Here is a 22236-nt window from a genome sequence, read left to right on the forward strand (position 1 = left end):
GGCCCCATGTCAATGGGAAACGGAGTGGAGAAGTGACGTGAATTTAGCACCGTGATGAAGATGGCTACTATTCAAATGACCAGTCTGCTCTCGGCATGTGAGCCAATCAGAATGGTAAGAAATATGGTTATTTCTGGGATTTACCAGCCGGAAAATGCCCTGAATAATAACGGAAAAGTGGGTGTTACCAATTGCTCAGGTCAAGGTGAACTTCCTGGGGGTGGGGGAGTAAGGGACCGGCTGGGCCTGATGCCCCAGACGCCTGGCGAGGGCGCCATGAGGTGGCGAGTGCAAACCTGCTGCCAACATCCCCGTCGCTGGGTGGGTTGAGCCTTTTGGCTGCGGGGTCCAGCCCCTGGTCCTTGGGGCTCTTGTGCAGCGTTAGCCCCGATGTTCCCCCGCGAGAGCCTGCGGTAAAATCCCCCCACGGTCAGCCCGGCGGGCCAAGCGGGCACGTGCAGAGGGCGGCGGGCGAGGTACGTTTGCGGCACCGGAGGGGAAAGCCGACGGCAGAAGAACCCGAGGCAGAAAAGGAAGGTCACTTGTTACGTCTGCACTCCGAGCGCTGCACCGGCATTGTCCATTTTCTCTCAGGATAATCCACCTCCCCAGGCAGCCGGACCTAGGCCAAGGGAAGACCCTCTGCCCACCTCACCGCGTCTACCAACTGCGCAGAAGGATTCGGTTTTGCTCAGCACCCCTCGATTTCACCGCGCCCGTCCAGCCCCCGCGCAGACCCACTTCCTGTGAGAATCGCCAGCACGCCCTGCCACGCATAGGGAGAAACGTGCTGCCTGAGAAGATATTAGCATCTGATGTCTGGTTAGCGGCTCGGTCCTGGGGTCCGGCGACCATTTTTACAAGGCGTTTGCGTTTGGAATCTCAGATCGGTTTTGTCTGACCCCCTTCCCCGATTTCTTGTGACCGGGATCATGGAACTAGATACAAAGTCGCGCTGAAAATCCCTCATTTTGGGCCACTGGGCAAATTACATTGAAAGGAAAAAAAGCTTAAAAAGAAACCTCCAGCGAAATGCTACAAACCTCGGCCCCGGTTCTGGCAGCCCTCAGGCCGGCACTGGGGCGTGTGTGTGAATCTGAGCCGTGTTCAGTGTAAACCAGTGCGGCGGGCCCAGGTCCCATCTGCCCCCGATTTCCGAACACGAGCCCTGAGCTCAGGAGTCACCCCAAACCCATGGGCCGAGGGTCCCGCCAGCTAAGAGTTAGGTGGACATGGCTGGTCCCAAGGCCAATGGGAGTTAGGAGCCGGGCCATGAATGGTTTGATGGCTGGTACAGAAGAGCAAGTCCTGAGCTCGGCGGCGACCACTGGAGAGAGGACAAATCGCCTGAGAGCTGCTGGGGCCTGGCCCACCAGCCCAGAGAGGCCTCACTGCTCCAGTCACGTACGCCGGGGCGGCTGCCTCCCCCAGAGAGACACGGGGGGCCCCGGCAGAACGTCCCCGTTCATCCCCATCAGACAGAGCAGGTCAATGCTGGGGGGCAGGCGGGGATTTGAGAGGGTCAATCTTGGGGGGCTGAATTTGGGGATCTCACTGGGCTCCTCTCTGCTGTGGTCCTACAGGGCACGTGGTGCACATGGTCTGGCCTTGGTGTGGGGGAACGGGGGAGGGGCAGATGGGGCCGTGAGGGGGCTGCAGATCAGGGTCCTGTGCGGGGGGGCGGGTTCCTGGAGCCCTGTGGCAAGGCTGGGCTTTGCACCTGGAGCCGAAGGGGATCCTGACTCGGATTCGTTTTGCCAAACCATCCGGGGGGAGCCGGCGCGTTTCTTCTGCCGCCCTGTCCAGGGAGCCCACCTCTGCCGCCGGCAAATGCGCCAGCCGCACGGATTGCCCTCGGCAGGGCCGAAAGCCAGCGCCCGGCCTGGTGTGACCGTCGCACCAGGGCTTTGCACAGCTTCGCAGTAGCTGCCTTCGATTGCAGAGACCTGGCCAAAGGCCCGGAGGTGTCTCCTGCATGGCACCGGGTGGGAACGTGGCGTTTCTGCTGCACTATCGGTAGCTGACTGGGGGGGGGGGGGGAGTGCACTGGGGTTTGCATTCAGAAGACGGAGGCGGCTGGTGCCCAGAACCGAGGCGTTTCCGCTGGCAAGCGGGCAGGGGACTCCAGCGGCTGCGGTGACGAAGGGAAGGACCCAGGGGGTTCACCCTGCAGAGTTACACCCCTGGGCCGGGGGTGCAGGTGAGCAGCAGAAATCTTGGCTCCCTGGGGCATCCGGCTTGCAGGGAAATGTGGCGCCCGGATGACAGCCAGGGAGGGATGGAGCCTGCCAAAGAGCAGAGCCTTGGAAACCTGGCTTCCTGCGGGGGGGGGGGGGGTGCAGGCCAGCGCCGTGTGCTGCGGGGGGGGGGCGAGCCGGGTGGTGCGGGGGGGGGGGGGGGAGCCGGGTGCGGTGGGGGGGTGGGGGGGCAGAGCCGTGTGCGGCGGGGGGGGGGGCAGGCCAGCGCCGTGTGCGGCGGGTGGGGGGGGGCAGGCCAGCGCCGTGTGCTGCGGGGGGGGCAGAGCCGTGTGCTGCGGGGGGAGCAGGCCAGCGGCGGGGGGGGCAGAGCCGTGTGCTGCGGGGGGGGCTCTGGCTGTGCGGAATAAGGCGGGGGGGGGGCTCTGGCTGTGCGGAATAAGGCGGGGGGGCGCTCTGGCTGTGCGGAATAAGGCGGGGGGGGGCTCTGGCTGGGCGGAATAAGGCGGGGGGGGCTCTGGCTGTGCGGAATAAGGCGGGGGGGGGCTCTGGCTGTGCGGAATAAGGGGGGGGGCTCTGGCTGTGCGGAATAAGGCGGGGGGGGGCTCTGGCTGTGCGGAATAAGGGGGGGGGGGAGGGAGCTGCCGCGGGCAGTTTGCAGCAAACCCGCTTCGCTTTTGCCTTGCAGAGGAGCAGGTGCCTCCTGCGCGCCCGGTGCCCCCGCCTCGAAGCGCAGCCCCGCCCCCCCCCCGCCGGGAAGAAAGCGCCAGAAAAGGGGTTCGCAGGTCGGAGGGACCCGCCATGGGCTGCTCCGGCCCGGCCGCCTCCTGCCTCCTGCTGCTGCTGCTGGGCTCGGCGCCCCTGCTGCGAGGTGAGGGGCCGCGGGCGGGGGGGGGCAGAGATCTGGGGCTGCGGGGGGGGAGATGCCACCGGCTCTTTGTGCGCAGGGCTGGCGGGGGGGTCGGGATTGGGGGGTCGGGGGGCCCGGGATTGGGGGCCTGGGGGGCCCGGGATTGGGGGGTCGGGGGGGCCGGGATTGGGGCGCCGGGATTGGGGGGTCGGGGGGGCCGGGATTGGGGGTGGGGGGGGCCGGGTGGGGAGGCAAAGGCAGGAGCGAGGGGGGCTAGTGAACCGGTGACTCACTATAATTGCGGGTGCCAGACCCCCCACTAGGCACAGAGCCACCGGGGCCCCCAGCACAGCCCAGGCAGCGCCCCCCATGCTCGCTGCAGGGCGCCGGGGGATGGGCGTTGCGGGGGTGCTGGGGCTGAGCAGGGGCCGTGCCACAGGCTGTGGCCTGGGGGCGAGTGGGGGCGGTTCTGCTCTTGCCCCCAGACAAGGGGCAGGAACCCAGGTGTCCGGGCCTCGATTTTCCCTCCTAATTCCTAAGCAATTTCCACTGGATCCAGGATTCTCCTTCCTGGGCGCCTCGGGCCGGTCCCCTCTGGGGAGCGCCGGGGCGGGGCCTCGCTGGGGGGGGCGGGGGGGGCCTCGCTGGGGGGGGAGGGGCAGGGGCCATTCCCTCCAGGGGGCGCCAGCTCCCATCGGGGGCAGAGGCTGGGTCGTGTCAGGCGCTGGGTCTGGGCAGGGATCCCGTTCGAGAGCCGCATCCTCTAATGCGCCACATTCCGAGCAATTAGCGTCTGGCCGGCAGCTGCCCAGGCCTGTCACCCGCCTGCGCCCCGCGGGCCGGAGCTGTCACAGCCGGCTCGTCACGGCAGCCCAGCCGCGCATGTGGGAGACAGACACAGCGCTGCCCCTCACTCCCGACCCGCAGCCCCTGCCAGCCCTGCCGGTGCCCCTCACTCCCGACCCGCAGCCCCTGCCAGCCCAGCCCTGCCGGTGCCCCTCACTCCCGACCCGCAGCCCCTGCCAGCCCTGCCAGCGCCCCTCACTCCCGACCCGCAGCCCCTGCCAGCCCTGCCAGCGCCCCTCACTCCCGACCCGCAGCCCCTGCCAGCCCTGCCGGTGCCCCTCACTCCCGACCCGCAGCCCCTGCCAGCCCAGCCCTGCCCCCCCCAGCCCTGCCAGTGCCCCTCACTCCTGACCCGCAGCCCCTGCTAGCCCAGCTCTGCCCCCCAGCTCTGCCGGTGCCCCTCACTCCCGACCCGCAGCCCCTGCCAGCCCTGCCGGTGCCCCTCACTCCCGACCCGCAGCCCCTTCCAGCCCAGCCCTGCTCCCAGCTCTGCCGGTGCCCCTCACTCCCGACCCGCAGCCCCTGCTAGCCCAGCTCTGCCCCCCAGCTCTGCCAGTGCCCCTCACTCCCCCCCCGCTGGCCCCGCGAGCCCAGCCCCTCCCCCCCAGCTCTGCCAGTGCCCCTCACTCCCGACCCGCAGCCCCTGCCAGCCCAGCCCGGCCCCCCCGGCTCTGCTGGTGCCCCTCACTCCCGACCCGCAGCCCCTGCCAGCCCAGCCCTGCCCCCCCAACTCTGCCGGTGCCCCTCACTCCCGACCCGCAGCCCCTGCCAGCCCCGCCCCCCCCAGCTCTGCTGGTGCCCCTCACTCCCGACCCACAGCCCCTGCCAGCCCAGCCCTGCCCCCCCAGCTTTGGTGGTGCCCCTCACTCCCGACCCGCAGCCCCTGCCAGCCCAGCCCTGCCCCCCCCCAGCTCTGCTGGTGCCCCTCACTCCTGACCCTCAGTCCTCGTGGGCCCAATGCTGGGCTAGCAGGGGCTGCGGGTCGGGAGTGAGGGGCACGGGCAGGGCTGGGGGGGCTGCAGGTCGGGAGTGAGGGGCACCCCAGTGCTGGAGGGGGGCAGGGCTGGGCTGGCAGGGGCTGCGGGTCGGGAGTGAGGGGCACCGGCAGGGCTGGGGGGGCTGCAGGTCGGGAGTGAGGGGCACCCCAGTGCTTGGGGGGGCAGGGCTGGGCTGGCAGGGGCTGCGGGTCGGGAGTGAGGGGCACCGGCAGGGCTGGGGGGGCTGCGGGTCGGGAGTGAGGGGCACCAACAGGGCTGCGGGGTCTCTGTCTTGTTTAACCCCTCGCTCCTCGCAGGGCTGCCGCTGAAGGATGTGTCGCCCGTGACCCCCTCCCCACAGCTGGAAGTCTCCTTGCCGGGGGTCCAGGCCAGCGGCTCAGCCCTGGGGGGCTCCGCGCCTCCCCCTGGGGTCCCCGAGGGTCTGTCTGAGCTGCTGCAGGGTGTCCTGCTGAAGAAGGAGTTTCTGGGGCAGGCCGAGCCCCTCCCCGGTGAGTCCCCCCTCCGCTGTGTGAGGGGGCACTGGGGGGGGACACTCACTGGAGTGGGGGCTGTTCTGTGGGGGGGTTGGGAGTGGCTGGGGGAGAGGGTGGGAAATTGGGGGTGGGGGCGGCTCTCGGGGAAAGTGGGTGGGATCAATGGGGGAGGAGAAGGAGGTTGGGGAGGGTCGCATACATGGGGCAGGGGGGCTGGGGGAGGATTGGGGGAGAGGGGTGGGGGCTCAGGAGCAGTGGGGTGGCTTGGTGGCGGGTTGGGGGAGACAAGTGGAGATGGGGGCTAGTTGGGTGGGGGCTGGGCTGCTCTCACCGCCTGCCCCCCTCTCTCCTCAGGCAGCCTCCCGGCCTCGCTGTCGCCCCCCCAGCGCCTGGACCCCGGGGTCCTCGGCACAGACACGGCCTCCCCGCTCACCACGGCGGTGCTGCCCCCCCAGCCCGCCGCCTCGGGGGGCCCCGGCTTCCTCACCACCCCCCCGGGCTCCACCGCCGCCCCCCTTCGCCTGCTGCCCCCTCCCGCGGGGGGCGACGAGGGGGGGCATGTTGCCATGACAACCTACGTCCCCGAGGGCGATGAGGAAACCACGACAACGCTCATCACTACGACGACCATCACCACGGTGCACGCGCCCGGTGAGGCTTCAGGGACTGGCTGGGGGGGCGGGGGATGGAGCAGGGGCCTTTCCCCTCTTGGGGGCCCCGGTCCCAGCCCCAGGGCAGGGATTGGCTGGCTCGGGGTGCGGGGGGGAATTCCAGGTGTGTCTGACTCAGTTCCCCCTTCCCATAGTGCTTTGCAATAACAGCGTCTCGGAGGTGGAGGGCTACGTGGAGTCCCCGGATTCCGCGGGGGCTGCGTCCTACGGGGGGCTGGACTGTAGCTACCGCATCCGGGTCTACATGGGCTACGGGGTCGAGGTGCAGGTAAGGGGGGCAGGGGTGGCGGCTGGACTGGGAGGGGGACAATTGGGGGGCGGGAGGGGCCAGTCCGGGGGGCTGGGGAGGTTGGGGGTGAGGGGGGGCCTGGTGCTGACCCTGCTCCCCCCCAGGTGCAGACGCTGAACCTGTCCAAGGACGACTCCCTCACCGTGGAGGGGCTGGGCGGCGAGACGCCGGCCGTCCTGGCCAACCAGTCCCTGATGGTGGAGGGTCAGGTGATCCGCAGCCCGACCAATCAGGTGCTGATCCACTTCCAGAGCTACCACGCCACCCCCCCCAGCGTCTTCAGGTTCCACTACCAGGGTAAGGGCCGCCCCTTTAAGGGGTGGGAGGGGACCGGTTCCACCATCCCTTTAAGAGGGGGGAGTAGGTGCTTCCCTGCCCCTTTAAGGGGTGGCCATTGGACTGTTTCCTCTGCCCCTTGAACAAGGAAGAGTCTACGTTGGCTGCCGCCCCTTTAAGAGGCGAATGGTTGAAAGGCCCCCTTGTCTTAAAGGGGATGACTCCTCCCAGCAAAGAGGCGGACACAGGCGAGTCCCCCATCCCTTTAAGAGAGCAAGGGGAGGAGGAGCAAATGTATGTTCCCTTAAAGGGGAGGAGCGAATCGTGGTGTCCCTTTAAGAGCAGAGAGATGACTCCCACCGTCCCTTTAACGGGGGCCAAATGCAACAAATGTTCCTCTTCCCCTCCAACGGCACCACCCCTTTAAGAAGCCAAGCAGCACCGTCCAGCTGCCCTTGAATAGGCAGCTCCAGAGTAATTTTTTTTTGTCCCCCAGACAGTTATTTTATTCCGGTTTTTGTCCTCCAGACGGAAATGGTTTTCCTCTCCTCACCCGTGTCTCTCCCTCCCCAGCCTTTCTGCTGAGCTGCGGCTTCCCCAGCCGGCCGGAGAACGGGGACGTGAGCGTCACCGACCTGCACCCCGGCGGCGCCGCCACCTTTAAGTGCGAGCTGGGCTTCCGCCTGCGGGGGGAGGAGACCCTGATCTGCCTCAACGTCAGCCGCCCCCGCTGGAGCGGCGCCAGCCCCAGCTGCGTGGGTGAGCCCCACCGGGGAGGGGCCCGGGGGGCTGGGGGCTGGGGGGAGGGGGAAACTGGGGGTGCAGGGGAGCCCCGTGGGGGGGCCAGCTCCATCCCTCACCCCTGCCCCTCCCCCCAGCGGCCTGCGGGGGGGCCGTGCGGAACGCCTCCCACGGGCGCATCGAGACCCCCGAGGGGCCGGGCGGGCGCGGCGCCAACCTGACCTGCCGCTGGCTCCTGGAGGCGCCGGACGGGCAGCGGCTCCACCTGCACTTCGAGCGCCTGGCGCTGGACGAGGACAACGACCGGTGAGGGGGCCGGACTCGGGGGGGGCAGTGACCCTGGCTGGGGATCGAGACACCAGTGGGGGGTACAGGGGAGATGGGGGAGGGGCAGGAGTGCGGAGGGACGTTGGGGGCCTGGGGGAGGGGGCAGCGGGTGGGGGGGAGTTGGGGGGCACGGGAGGCAGAAAGTGGGTGTGGAGGGAGGTGGGGGCAGGGGGCCGGGTGGAAGTGGGGTGCAGAGGAGGTGGGGGGCCGGGCGGAGGTGGGGCAGAGGCCCCGCCCCCTGACCCCCCCGCCCTCCCAGGCTGGTGATCCGCAGCGGCAGCAGCCGACTCTCCCCCCTGATCTACGACTCGGACATGGACGACGTGCCGGAGCGCGGCCTCCTGAGCGACGCCCAGACCCTCTTCCTGGAGCTCGTGTCCGAGAGCCCCGGCGCCCCCCTCATCCTGGGGCTGCGCTACGAGGGTGAGAGCCCCGCCCCCGAGCTCCCCAGGGGGCCCCCCTGCCCCCCGCCAGCCCCCCGGGCTCCCCACGGGCCCCCTGCCCCCCGCCAGCCCCCTGGGCTCCCCACGGGGCCCCCCCTTCCCCCCCCCAGCCCCCCGGGCTCCCCATGGCCCCCACGGGGCCCCCCCTTCCCCCCACCCGCCCCCCGGGCTCCCCATGGCCCCCCTTCCCCCCACCAACCCCCCGGGCTCCCCATGGCCCCCCCGGGCTCCCCACGGGCCACCCCTTCCCCCCGGCAGCCCCCCAGGCTCCCCACGGGGCCCCCCTGCCCCCCGCCAGCCCCCCGGGCTACCCAGGGGGCCCCCCTGCCACCCGCCAGCCCCCCGGGCTCCCCACGGGCCCCCCCTTCCCCCCACCAGCCCCCCGGGCTCCCCATGGCCCCCCCCTGGGCTCCCCACGGCCCCCCCTTCCCCCCGCCAGCCCCCCGGGCTCCCCCCGGGGCCCCCCCTTCCCCCCCCCAGCCCCCCGGGCTCCCCATGGCCCCACGGGCTCCCCATGGGCCCCCCCTTCCCCCCACCCGCCCCCCGGGCTCCCCCTGGCCCCCCCGTGCTCCCCATGGGCCCCCCTGCCCCCCGCCAGCTCCCCGGGCTCCCCACGGGCCCCCCCTGCCCCCCGCCAGCCCACTGGGCTCCCCACAGGGCCCCCGTGCCCCCCCGGGCTCCCCACGGGGCCCCCCTTCCCCCCGCCAGCCCCCTGGGCTCCCCACGGGCCCCCCCCCCCCGCCCCCTTGCACTGTCCCAACCCTGCCTCCTGGTGGCCAGGCTGGGCAGTGCAACCCCTGCTGCCCCCTGGTGGCCAGGCCGGGCACCACAGCCCCCTGCTCTCTCTCCCACTGGCTCCCTCTGCTGGCAGCCTTCGACGAGGATCGGTGCTACGAGCCGTTCCTGGCGCACGGGAACTTCAGCACGTCGGACCCGCTGTACCGGGTGGGGGCGCAGGTGGAGTTCGCCTGCAGCGCCGGGTACGTGCTGGAGCAGGGCCCAGCCACCATCGAGTGCGTCGACCCCTCGGACCCGCATTGGAACGAGAGCGAGCCCACCTGCAAAGGTAACGCTCCTCACTCCCGACCCGCAGCCCCCGCCCCCCGCGGTGCTCCTCACTCCCGACCCGCAGCCCCCGCGGTGCTCCTCACTCCCGACCCGCAGCCCCCGCCCCCGCGGTGCTCCTCACTCCCGACCTGCAGCCCCCGCCCCCGCGGTGCTCCTCACTCCCGACCCGCAGCCCCCGCCCCCCGCGGTGCTCCTCACTCCCGACCCGCAGCCCCCGCCCCCGCGGTGCTCCTCACTCCCGACCCGCAGCCCCCGTCCCCCACGGGTGCTCCTCACTCCCGACCCGCAGCCCCGTTAACACTGGTGCTCTCCGCAGCGCTGTGTGGGGGGGAGCTGTCAGACCCCGCCGGTGTGGTGCTCTCCCCCGACTGGCCCCAGAGCTATGGCAAAGGCCAGGACTGTGTCTGGAATATCCGGGTGCAGGAGGAGAAGCGGGTCCTGTTGGACGTTGAAATGTAGGTACCGACCCCACCCCGAGGACCCTGCTCCTCCCCCTCTCTCTCAGACTGCCCAGCCCCCCCCCATCTTTCCTCTGTCATGATCCACTTACCTCCATCATCCCATTGTTCTCACCAACTGTGCTGTCAGGTATCCCACCGCTACCACCAATATCCCCCGTCGCTCCCCTGGCCCCCGACTCCCTAATCCCCCGTCGCTCCCCTGGCCCCCGACTCCCTAATCCCCCATCGCTCCCCTGGCACCAATATCCCCCGTCGCTCCCCTGGCCCCCGACTCCCTAATCCCCCGTCGCTCCCCTGGCCCCAGTCTGACTCCGGCCCCCTGACGCCCCCCCCGCCCGCACAGCCTGAACATCCGGAAGAGCGACGTGCTGACGGTGCTGGACGGCGAGGACCTGACGGGCCGGGTGCTGGGGCAGTACATGGGCACCCACCCCCGCTTCCGCCTCTACACCTCGGCCAGTGCCGCCACCCTGCAGTTCCAGTCGGACCCCAGCGACCCCCTCTTCGGCCTCAGCCAGGGCTTCCTCATCCGCTTCTCTGGTAGGGCCCGCGGGGGCGGGGACTGAGGCAGCAGGGGGAGGGATCACAGGGAGACACAAGGGGGTCGGATGGAGGGGGGATGGGGAACGGGGGCGGGGAAAGGAGCACTGGGGGTGCTCTGAGGCAGCAGGAGATGAGGGGTGGGGGGCTGAAGGGGGGCCCAGAATGGAGGAGGGTGTGGGCCAGGGGGTGGCAGGAAGGGAACCCTGCCCCCCCTCACCTCTCCGTCCCCAGAGGTGCCCCGGAACGACACATGCCCGGAGCTGCCAGAGGTGGAGTTTGGCTGGCGCACGGCCTCGCACGCGGCTGCCATCCGGGGCACGGTGCTCACCTATCAGTGCGAACCAGGCTACGACATCGTGGGCTCCGACATCCTCACCTGCCAGTGGGACCTGGCCTGGAGCAACAGCCCCCCCACCTGCCAGAAGAGTGAGTGACCCCTGTCCCCCCGGGACCCTTAGCTCCATAGGCTGTCTTTCGATCCCACTTCTGCCACCAACAGTGCAGCCAGGCATCCCACCCCCATGGGCCTGCGTTTGGATCTCACCCCTGCTACCAATGGCACGGCCAGGTATCCCTCTGTCCCTCTCATTCCTGTCTTCTCACTTGCCATCTCCTCCCCGCATCCCCCATTATCCCTTGTCTACTTAACAAGGTAGCCTGGTATCCCCACTGCTACTGCGGCACAATCAGGGATCCCATAGTACCACCAACAGAGTGGCCAGGTGTACCAAGTCCCCCGGCCACCACAGCCAGCCATCCCACTGCTGCCACCAGTAGCACAGCTGGGTATCTCACCACTGCCACCAGTCCTTAGGCTACCTCAGGCTGGGGCTCAGTGCCAAGGTGCCTGCCTTTTGCACCAAAACGGGGAGTCCACTCCCATTGCTGAGACCCATCCTAGGGCTCACCCTGTCTGGGGAGAGCCCATGCTGGGAGAGCAGGAGGGACGGACCTGCCTCTCTCTGAGGCTCAGAGCCAAGCTTTCCGGTTGGAATCTCACCACAGTGCCAAGAGAGTATCCCCTCCCTACGACGAGACCCCCCGGCCAGGGCTGGTGGAGTGAGGTATCCCACTGCTACCACCACTATTGACCAAATCCCCAGCTAGGGCTGGAGGCCAGGTTGTGAGTTCAAATCCCATCTCAGACACAGGAAGAGGGGAGCGTCCTTCCCTCCTGCAGGGGACCTGTCACAAATCTAAAGGGAAGGATAAGCAGCTTTCTGTATCCAGCACTATAAAGTCCCTACTGGCCAGAGGCACAAAATCCTCTTACCTATAAAAGGTTAAGGAGCTCAGGTCACCTGGCTGGCACCTGACCCAAAGAACCAATAAGGGGACAAGATACTTTCAAATCTGGGGGGGGCTGGGGGCTTTGTCTGTCTGTTCTGGGTGCTTGCAGGAGACGGATCAAGAAAGCAGGCAACCCAACTCCAGTAGAATTAGTAAGTACTAGCAAGGGAAGGCGTTAGCTGACTTTTATTTCTCTGTGCTGAGAGGGAGGCGTATTCCTGGTTTTCTTTTTGTAACGTTAAAGTTTTGCCCAGAGGGAAACCCTCTGTGTTTTACATCTGACCGACCCGTGAGATTAGCTTCATTCTCATTGTACAGAGGTGCTGCTTTTACCGCTTTTCTTTCTAATAAAGTTCTGTGTTTTGGGGTTTTTTTAAATCTGATTGTTTTTATTTAGTGTCCTAAAAAAAGCCCCGTGGTTGGTCTGTGCTCATCTTGTTTATTCTCAAGCCTCCCCAGGAACGGGGGTGAAGGGCTTGGGGGGATATTAGGGTGGAGTAGGAACTCCAAGTGCTCCTTCCCCTGAGTTTTGTCTAATCACTGGGTGGTGGCAGCGATACCGTCCAAGGGCAGGGAAGGGAATTTGTGCCTTGGGGAAGTTTTGAACCTAAGCTGGTAGAAATAAGCTTCGGGGTCTTTCATGCGGGTCCCCACATCTGTACCCCAGAGTTCAGAGTGGGGAGAGAACCCTGACAGGACCTTAGCCACAAAGTTCCAGGTTGGGTGTCCTACATCTCACACCAGTGATGGTGTTGTGGTCCCTGCCACCATCTCAGGGGTGGGGTCACAGCTCCCACCACCCAGGCCAATGACAGACTCTTGGGATCCCACTTCTGACACCAGTTTAGTGCTTCAGACCAAAGTCACGGTTGAGTCACTGTCCTAACTTGGGGGAGCCCTAGTATGTGTCTGGGTGTCTCATACTGTGTTGCTCCCTCCCCCCATTGTTCTCGCCCCACAGTCGTGAACTGCGCTGACCCAGGGGAGATCACCAACGGGAAGCGAAGCGTCTCAGACCGACGCTTCTCCATCGGCTCCCACGTCCAGTACTTCTGCCATGAGGGCTATGTGGTGGAGGGGAGCAGCACCCTGACCTGCTACAACCGCGACACCGGAACCCCCAAATGGAGCGACCGCGTCCCCAAGTGTGTCTGTGAGTGCAGGGGAGCTGCGGGTCGGGAGTGAGGGGCACCGGCTGGGCGGAGGGGCTGTGGGTCGGGAGTGAGGGGCACCGGCTGGGCGGAGGGGCTGCGGGGCGGGAGTGAGGGGCACCGGCAGGGCTGTGGGTCGGGAGTGAGGGGCACCGGCAGGGCTGTGGGTCGGCAGTGAGGGGCACCGGCTGGGCGGGGGGGCTGCGGGTCGGGAGTGAGGGGCACCGGCAGGGCTGCGGGTCGGGAGTGAGGGGCACCGGCAGGGCTGGGGGTCGGGAGTGAGGGGCACCGGCAGGGCTGCGGGTCGGGAGTGAGGGGCACCGGCAGGGCTGCGGGTCGGGAGTGAGGGGCACCGGCTGGGCGGGGGGGCTGCGGGTCGGCAGTGAGGGGCACCGGCTGGGCGGAGGGGCTGCGGGTCGGCAGTGAGGGGCACCGGCTGGGCGGAGGGGCTGCGGGTCGGCAGTGAGGGGCACCGGCTGGGCGGAGGGGCTGCGGGTCGGCAGTGAGGGGCAGCGTCGAGGGCTCTGCTCTCTTGCAGTGAAGTACGAGCCGTGTCTGAACCCCGGCGTGCCCGAGAACGGCTACCAGACGCTCTACAAGCATCACTACCAGGCCGGCGAGTCGCTGCGTTTCTTCTGCTACGAGGGCTTCGAGCTCATCGGGGAGGTGACCATCACCTGCGTCCCGGGGCACCCGTCCCAGTGGACCAGCCAGCCGCCCCTCTGCAAAGGTACCGCCCCCCAGCCCTGCTGGTGCCCCGCACTCCCGACCCGCAGCCCCCCCAGCCCTGCTGGTGCCCCGCACTCCCGACCCGCAGCCCCCCAGCCCTGCTGGTGCCCCGCACTCCCGACCCGCAGCCCCCCCAGCCCTGCTGGTGCCCCGCACTCCCGACCCGCAGCCCCCCCAGCCCTGCTGGTGCCCCGCACTCCCGACCCGCAGCCCCCCCAGCCCTGCTGGTGCCCTGCACTCCTGACCCGCAGCCCCCCCCAGCCCTGCTGGTGCCCCGCACTCCTGACCCGCAGCCCCCCCCAGCCCTGCTGGTGCCCCGCACTCCCGACCCGCAGCCCCCCCCAGCCCTGCTGGTGCCCCGCACTCCCGACCCGCAGCCCCTTGGTTGTCTCTTCTAACTCTTTCTCTGCTCTGTTCTCAGTGGCGTATGAGGAGTTACTGGACGACCGGAAGCTAGAAGGTCATTTAAATTACAGGCACAAGGGGCTCAGTAGGTGGTGCCGTGGGGCAGGGGGGCTCACTAGCGGGTGCTGGGGGAAGGGAGTGGGGGGGTTCAGTAGGGGTCACTGTGGGGCAGGAGGCTCAGGCGGGGGTGCCATGGGATCAGCAGGGGGAGCCAGGGCTCAGCAGGGGGCGCTGTGGGGTAGGGGTGCGGTGGGGCAGGGGGCTCGGCAGGGGGCGCTGTGGGGCAGGGAGATCAGCAGGGGGCGCTGTCGGGCAGGGGGCGGGGGTGATGCGGGGCACTGTGGGGCGGGGTGGGGCTGGGGGCTCGGCAGGAGGCACCAGGGCTCAGCAGGGGGCGCTGTGGGGCAGGGGGCTCGGCAGGAGGCACCAGGGCTCAGCAGGGGGCGCTGTGGGGCAGGGGGCTCGGCAGGGGGCACCAGGGCTCAGCAGGGGGCGCTGTGGGGCAGGGGGCTCGGCAGGAGGCACCAGGGCTCAGCAGGGGGTGCTGTCGGGCAGGGGGCGGAGTGAGGCGGGGCACTGTGGGGCAGGGGGCACGGTGGGGCAGAGGCTCAGCAGGGGATGCTGTCGGGCAGGGGGCTCGGCAGGGGGCGCTGTGGGGCAGGGTGAGGCGGGGCACTGTGGGGCAGGGGGCGCCGTGGGGCAGGGGGCTCAGCAGGGGGTGCTGTCGGGCAGGGGGCGGGGTGAGGCGGGGCACTGTGGGGCAGGGGGCGCCGTGGGGCAGGGAGATCAGCAGGGGGCACTGTGGGGCAGGTGGGGCTCTCCCCTGGCCGTCAGTGCTGGTCCGAGTGCGACACTAGGGGGTGCTGCAGGGAACGGGACAGGGATGCTGTCTTGTCATTGGTTTTGTCCTCTCTGATTGGCCGCCTGTCTCTGCAGTCACCCAGACGACAGACCCCTCCCACCAGATGGAGGGGGGTAACATCGCCCTGGCGATCTTCCTGCCAATCATCCTGGTCATTCTCCTGATTGGTGGAATTTATGTCTATTACACCAGGTAAGCCACAGCCAATGAGGATGGAGGGTGTGGGAGCTGGGAGGCGGGGCTTGGGGCTCTTAAAGGGGCAGTGTGGCCAATGTGTCCGTGCACTTAGTCACTGGGAGGTGGGGCCCATGAGTCTTAAAGGGACATGGTGGTCATTGAGGGCGGGACTTTGGAGTCTTAAAGGGGAGGGTTGGAATGAAGGTGGAATGATATTCATTGGGGGTGGAGCTTGACACTCTTAAAGGGGCGGCAGCCCCATCGCTTGTGGGGTGCGTCTGGGTCCCCCGTGTCGTTCTCACCCCCCACGTCTCTGTCCCAGGTTCCAGGGCAAGTCCCTGTTCGGCTTCTCGTTCTCCAGCTCCCACAGCTACAGGCCTATCACCGTGGAGTCCGACTTCAGCAACCCGCTCTACGAGGCTGGGGTGAGTCGCCCCGGGGCGTCGGGCTGCCAACTTCCTAATTGCACAAAGCCGAACACCCCCTGCCCCACCCCCGCCCCTCTCCCCGTCGCTCGGTCTCCCCCTCTCACTTTCCCTGGGCTGGGGCAGGGGGTTGGGGTGTGGGAAAGGGTGCGGGCTCTGGGGTGGGGCCAGGAATGAGGGGTTCAGGGTGCAGGAGGGGACTTCAGGCTGAGACAGAGATTGGGGTGTGTGGGGAGAGCTGTTGGCCGGGGGGTTGGGCTGGGAACGGATGGGGGGGCTGCGTGGGGGGGGAGCTGTTGGCCGGGGGGATGGGAACGGATGGGGGGGATGCGTGGGGGGGGTGCTGTTGGCCGGGGGTATGGGAACGGATGGGGGGGGGGGCGTGCGGGGGGGAGCTGTTGGCCGGGGGGATGGGAACGGATGGGGGGGCTGCGTGGGGGGGAGCGGTTTGCCGGGGGGTAGGGCAGGGAAAGGTGGGGGGGGCTGCGGGGGGGGGGATCTGTTGGCGGGGGGGATGGGAACGGATGGGGGGGCTGCGTGGGGGGGGAGCTGTTGGCCGGGGGGATGGGAACGGATGGGGGGGGCTGCGTGGGGGGGGGAGCTGTTGGCCGGGGGGATGGGAACGGAGGGGGGGGGATGCGTGGGGGGGGAGCTGTTGGCCGGGGGGATGGGACCGGATGGGGGGGGTGGGGGGGGGGGAGCTGTTGGCCGGGGGGATGGGAACGGATGGGGGGGGCTGCGTGGGGGGGAGCTGTTGGCCGGGGGGATGGGAACGGATGGGGGGGGCTGCGTGGGGGGGGAGCTGTTGGCGGGGGGATGGGAACGGATGGGGGGGCTGCGTGGGGGGGAGCTGTTGGCCGGGGGGATGGGAACGGATGGGGGGGGGGCTGCGTGGGGGGGAGCTGTTGGCCGGGGGGATGGGAACGGATGGGGGGGAGCTGTTGGCCGGGGGGATGGGAAGGGATGGGGGGGGCTGCGTGGGGGGGAGCTGTTGGCCGGGGGGATGGGGAATGGATGGGGGGGGCTGCGTGGGGGGGAGCTGTTGGCCGGGGGGATGGGAACGGATGGGGGGGGCTGCGTGGGGGGGGAGCTGTTGGCCGGGGGGATGGGAACGGATGGGGGGGCTGCGTGGGGGGGGAGCTGTTGGCCGGGGGGATGGGAAAGGATGGGGGGGAGCTGTTGGCCGGGGGGATGGGAATGGATGGGGGGGCAGCGTGGGGGGGCGCTGTTGGCCGGGGGGCTGTGAAAGGATGGGGGGGGACGGGTGGGGGGGGAGCTGTTGGCCGGGGGGGATGGGAACGGATGGGGGGAGCTGTTGGCCGGGGGGATGGGAACGGATGGGGGGGGCTGCGTGGGGGGGGAGCTGTTGGCCGGGGGGATGGGAACGGATGGGGGGGCTGCGTGGGGGGGAGCTGTTGGCCGGGGGGATGGGAACGGATGGGGGGGCTGCGTGGGGGGGAGCTGTTGGCCGGGGGGATGGGAATGGATGGGGGGGGCTGCGTGGGGGGGGAGCTGTTGGCCGGGGGGATGGGAACGGATGGGGGGGAGCTGTTGGCCGGGGGGATGGGAACGGGGGGGCTGCGGGGGGGGGGAGCTGTTGGCCGGGGGGATGGGAACGGATGGGGGGGGCTGCGTGGGGGGGAGCTGTTGGCCGGGGGGATGGGAACGGATGGGGGGGAGCTGTTGGCCGGGGGGATGGGAACGGATGGGCGGGAGCTGTTGGCCGGGGGGATGGGAACGGATGGGGGGGCTGCGTGGGGGGGGGACCGGTTGGCCGGGGGGATGGGAACGGATCGGGGGGGGTGCGTGGGGGGCCGCGCTGTTGGCCGGGGGGATGGGAACGGATGGGGGGGAGCTGTTGGCCGGGGGGATGGGAACGGATGGGGGGGAGCTGTTGGCCGGGGGGATGGGAACGGACGGGGGGGCTGCATGGGGGGGAAGCTGTTGGCCGGGGGGATGGGAACGGATGGGGGGGGCTGCGGGGGGGGGCTCTGTGGGCCGGGGGGCTGGGACCGGATGGGGGGGGCTGCGTGGGGGGGAGCTGTTGGCCGGGGGGATGGGAACGGACGGGGGGGGCTGCATGGGGGGGAAGCTGTTGGCCGGGGGGATGGGAACGGATGGGGGGGGCTGCGTGGGGGGGGAGCTGTTGGCCGGGGGGATGGGAACGGATGGGGGGGAGCTGTTGGCCGGGGGGATGGGAACGGATGGGGGGGGCTGCGTGGGGGGGAGCTGTTGGCCGGGGGGATGGGAACAGATGGGGGGGAGCTGTTGGCCGGGGGGATGGGAACGGATGGGGGGGGCTGCGTGGGGGGGAGCTGTTGGCCGGGGGGATGGGAACGGATGGGGGGGCTGCGTGGGGGGGAGCTGTTGGCCGGGGGGATGGGAACGGATGGGGGGGACAGCTTGGGGGGGAGCTGTTGGCCGGGGGGATGAGAACGGCAGGGGGGGGCTGCGTGGGGGGGGAGCTGTTGGCCGGGGGGATGGGAACGGATGGGGGGGCTGCGTGGGGGGGGAGCAGTAGGACGGGGGGATGGGAACGGATGGGGGGGAGCTGTTGGCCGGGGGGATGGGAACGGATGGGGGGGCTGCGTGGGGGGGAGCTGTTGGCCGGGGGGATGGGAACGGATGGGGGGGAGCTGTTGGCCGGGGGGATGGGAACGGATGGGCGGGAGCTGTTGGCCGGGGGGATGGGAACGGGGGGGGGGCTGCGTGGGGGGGAGCTGTTGGCCGGGGGGATGGGAACGGATGGGGGGGCTGCGTGGGGGGGAGCTGTTGGCCGGGGGGATGGGAACGGATGGGGGGGCTCTGATTCCCCAGATGACGCTGTTTCCCCCATCTTGCCCCCCAGGACACCAGGGAATACGAAGTGTCCATCTGACGGGGCCGTGTCCCCCGTCCGGAGCGAGGGGGCGTCTTGCTGAAGGGAAGAGACGACGCGGGGGGGTGAAGGGGGGGCTGCGCGTGGAGGAGGGGCCATGTCCTATCTCTCTGCTCACGCCATCCCAGAATGCCTTGCTCCCCCCCACCTCCCCTCTCCTCCCACTTTGTACATATCCAGGTCCATGTGCCAACGCTCACACTTTTCTGCTTCGGTAATTAGTTCATTAATTTATAACCCCGCCCCCGGTTTATTTTATTTATTTATTTATTTATTTATTTAGTTGCCGACCCTACAAAAACAACTGGATGTTGTTGGAAACCCTACACTAACAAACAATCCCAATCCAGTGCACACAGCCCTGCGGCTCTCAAGAGACCCTACAATGACAACCTGGATTTCGCAGGAGACCCTACAATAACGTAGGCCCATCCTGCAGTAACCATGCACAAAGCCCTGCGGCTCGCGGGGCCCTGTAGTAACTAAGGGGTGCAGCCAGCTTGGGGTTTGCAGGAGACCCTACAATAATATATTAGGACGCAGAGCTCTGGAGCATGTAGCGGACCGCCTGAGAGACCGTCCAATAGCAAACCAGGCCTCTCCCCCCACCGCCCCCACCTTGTGACGCTGTCCTTCCCTGTAAGGAAAAAGCCAGCGGATATTTACCCCCTTAAACAATAAATACCTTCCCGTGTTTTACACCGTATCCCTTCAAGGGCGTTCAGGGGAGGAGGCTGTAGCTCTTTAAGGGTAAAAACAATTCTCCGTCGCTCCTCTTCGGCATAAACTGCAGGCGACAGTGACTCCTGAACTCGTCCCTTTGAGGGTAAAAGAGGCAGGAGAGCATTTATTTTCACAATGCTCCTTTAAGGCTAAACGTAGTTCTTAATCATTACCTTTAAGAGTAAAATACTGGCCCATAGATACCCCTGAACCCACCCCTTTAAGGAGTCAAAAAGAGACAGGAGGACACTGAGTTAAACATCATCCCTTTAAGGCTGAAACATATTTACAACTGACCCTTTCCCCTTTAAGGATTAAAACACAGGAGGATATGTAGTTGAACAGCATCCCTTTAAGGATAAATGCAGGGGGGATATTGACTTCTATAGTCACCCCTTTGAGGATAAAAAACAGGAGGACACTTATCTTTAAAGGGATGTTATTCAAAGTGTCCTCCTATCTGTGTTATTCTTAAAGGGCTGGGTACAGCCATTTATATCCTCCTGCATTTTGTCCTTAAAGGGACATTGTCAAAATGAAATGATGGGAGACAGCGACATTGCCTTTAAAGAGTGACCTGTAGGAGGATACATATTCCTCTGCTACGTCCCTTTAAATGCCTTTCACCCCGGGGGGGGGGGGGGAGGAATCCGTCTTTTCCCCGACACACCTGGGTCCCTGGTGGCTGACCCTGGGGAGGAGCTGCTGGGGGGGTTAGGCCCCTCCCCCTCCCCTGCCCCCCTTTCCACCCCCTCCCCCCATTGTCCTGTTTTTCCATTCGCTTTTATTTTGGAGCAATAAATAAACTGCACCATTTGTAAAAGCCGCGGGGTCTGCGTCTCCTGGTGCCTGGGGGGGCTGACGGAGGAAACAGCTGGTCCCCTGCCCTGCTGGCGCCCCCAGGTCAGACAAAGCCCCATGGCCCATCCCCTGCTGCCCGGAGCCAACCAGACACCCCCCCGGATGGAGATCAGGGTCCGTCCTGCCGGCCCCAGGAGGGAGGGTTGGGCGGAGGCACGTGGCTGGGCCCTGGGGCCCCTTCCCCAGCCCTGGGGCCACGGCAGTGGGGATGGTACCGATCAGCCCTGGGCTGGGACCGGGGCAGGAGGGTTGAGCCCCCCATATAAGGGGATAAGGACACCCTGAGGCGAGGGCTGCAAGGGGCCCAGAGCTGACCGTGGAAGGGTGGACGTAAACCAAGGCTCGCCGGGGAGCCCGTTGGACGGGGTGGAGCTGCGGTGCCACAGTCGGCCACGGGGAGACGCTGTAGCGGTGAGTTGACTCATCACAGGCACAAAGGGGGCGAGGAGGGGGCACAGTCCCCTCCTCGCCCTGCTTCACGCTCTGCTCGGCATCCGCACAGACCACTTTGGGGCCCTATGCGACGGGATTGAACTGGGGCAATTCTTCAGGGCAGGCTGGTTGCTTACAGTGTGTAGAGGGTGTGGGCCTGTGGAACTCCCTGCCACATGATGCTGCACAGGATCAGCCCTTAGCAGTAGTGAGGGGCTGATCATGGATGGCGCAAGCCCAGGCTTTTTGGTGCTAATTTGCATGTGCTTGGGAGGCAAAGGTGGCAACCTGCTGAGATGTTTGGTTAGCATTCCTATTTTACCATGATACTACCAAAGCACGTTGTTTTGCACAGTTCAGAAAGGCCCCGGTTATACCCAACTGAGGCTGCACCTATAGAAACATTACAGAGCCCCATAGCTGCGCCCGTTCTAACTGTTAACTTGATTATTAAGCGTGGTGAGTTCATGCGGATTCCTGTGCTTTCAAATCTCTCTCGCTGACGTCCGGCGGAACTTCTCAGCAAGGCGCGCAACCCTCAAGGGCTGAGCAAAACACGCCAGTAGGTCCTCGGAGTTACAAACACCTCGGGGATGGAGGCTGTTCATAACCCTGAACAAAACGTTCTGGTTCTTTCCAAAGTTTACAACTGAACATTGACTTCACGCAGCTTTGAAACGTTCCTGTGCAGAAGGAAAATGCGGCTTTCCCTTGATGTTTTTTACTAGTTTACGCTTAACTCAGCACTGTTCTGTGCAGTGTTCGGTCTTGGTCTCGGCTGTGGCTTGATTGTGTACTGCTGGTTCCAAACAGGGCTGTGCTTGACTGCTCAGTTTGTAACTCTGGGGTTCGTAACTCAGAGGTTCTACTGCATCATGGGCTCTTTCAAATAGGAAACCCCAAGACTAGGTGGAACGAGTGGTTACGTGTCTGGATTATCTGAATCTGGATTATCTATTTGGGACAGAGGTCATTTGAAAAACATATTTATCTCCCGACCCCCCGTATTAACTATTCTGAGCATCGGGCTGTGGAATCAGCACCACGGGGTTAGGAGGGTCGCCTAGTCTCACCCCCAGAACCCAAGACCAAACGCGAATCATTTATAACCCAGTGGAGACCGGCTTTAAGCCCGTAACTGAAGGCGCTGAGGGCTGGCTGCGATCCCCACAGTACGGGGTGTGTGATATGCGTGACACTGCCACGCTGCTTAACCGCACGCAAGCAAAATCAAATGAATAATTAATAATTGCTAATACTTAATTGCAAGAGATAATACAAAGGTAAAGCAATGATTTCTGCTGCATCTGGGCGTTATGTGTGAACTACCCCGACCAGCTCGTCAGGGCGCGTTGCCCAAGGGACATTGCCTGAACTTCTTAGCCAGCAGCGGTGAGCTGGTGGTGTCCTCAGAGTGTTTCATTACACATCCCGCCCCCCAGCTTCATATATTACTCTGCAAAGGTGCCACCTTAACTGACAATTATCAAGGCCACAAGCGCGCCCTGCTGTGCAGGAGAAGCTGGCCTGGCTGTGTATATATGTCATATTAATATGTTGTCCACACCACAGCGATATCAGTGCGCATTCAGCACTAATATTATAGGCGTTAGAGAGCCTACATTGGCCTATGGTTTTGAAAGAACACTGCTCGTTTATGCTCAGTTTCCCATCACCCCTTGCAGTCACTGAAGCTTTTGCCTTAAGTCAATAGCGGTGCTGTGAGGACCAGGACAGAGGAGTGTTTTAGGTTAGCCACAGGCAAATTAGTCCCCTCCCGGGCCTGGAGGCAGGTGCTGAAAACAAAGGGAGCCGGGGAACACGCCCTGGGACCAGAGCCCAGGGGAGAAGGCAGAGTGGTTAAGGCCACTCTCGGATGAGGTCTGCAGGACCTGGCAGGTGCAAAGGGTGCTGTAGGGGAGTAACTTGGGGGCTTGTTTCTGCGCAAGGTGAACGTAACAACACTGCATGAGACGGCTTCCTAGGGACCCGCATCTTATGGACTCTTTCCTGTAGGAGATTAGCACAGTAAACCCGGCCGATGCTGCTTAGTTGGTCTCTTGACTATATTTCATAACAAGCCAAAGTGTGGCCAAGGAATGGACTATACGTATCAACAAAA

At 66.2% G+C, this 22236-nt stretch overlaps 1 protein-coding gene across 2 annotated transcripts; it reads left to right on the top strand.

Annotated features, from left to right (window-relative positions):
• Positions 1 to 2121: 2121 nt before the first annotated feature.
• Positions 2122 to 19588, top strand: SEZ6L2 (seizure related 6 homolog like 2). Of its 2 annotated transcripts, none has more exons than XM_045013281.1 (19): positions 2122 to 2200; positions 2884 to 3066; positions 5186 to 5377; positions 5717 to 6013; positions 6168 to 6301; positions 6427 to 6619; positions 7172 to 7357; positions 7477 to 7645; positions 7926 to 8089; positions 8981 to 9175; positions 9494 to 9632; positions 9982 to 10178; positions 10413 to 10607; positions 12433 to 12624; positions 13161 to 13352; positions 13773 to 13841; positions 14693 to 14810; positions 15118 to 15220; positions 18069 to 19588. In XM_045013281.1, exons 2-19 carry the CDS (start codon positions 2997 to 2999, stop codon positions 18096 to 18098), a joined length of 2835 nt encoding a protein of 944 aa, XP_044869216.1. In that variant the 5' UTR covers positions 2122 to 2200; positions 2884 to 2996; the 3' UTR covers positions 18099 to 19588. The 2 variants fall into 2 exon arrangements, with proteins under 2 accessions (XP_044869216.1, XP_044869218.1); XM_045013283.1 differs by having other exon boundaries at positions 13773 to 13811.
• The last annotated feature ends 2648 nt before the right edge of the window (positions 19589 to 22236 follow it).

This window comes from Mauremys mutica, chromosome 4 (assembly GCF_020497125.1).
Source record: "Mauremys mutica isolate MM-2020 ecotype Southern chromosome 4, ASM2049712v1, whole genome shotgun sequence".
Taxonomy (NCBI): domain Eukaryota; kingdom Metazoa; phylum Chordata; order Testudines; family Geoemydidae; genus Mauremys; species Mauremys mutica.

Bases quoted from the DNA above. Each gene is read 5' to 3' on its own strand.
- SEZ6L2 (XM_045013281.1), top strand. From the start codon at position 2,997: ATGGGCTGCTCCGGCCCGGCCGCCTCCTGCCTCCTGCTGCTGCTGCTG. The intron at 5,378-5,716 runs GTGAGTCCCCCC...CTCTCTCCTCAG, and splicing joins GCAGGCCGAGCCCCTCCCCG to GCAGCCTCCCGGCCTCGCTG. The intron at 9,633-9,981 runs GTAGGTACCGAC...CCGCCCGCACAG, and splicing joins GTCCTGTTGGACGTTGAAAT to CCTGAACATCCGGAAGAGCG.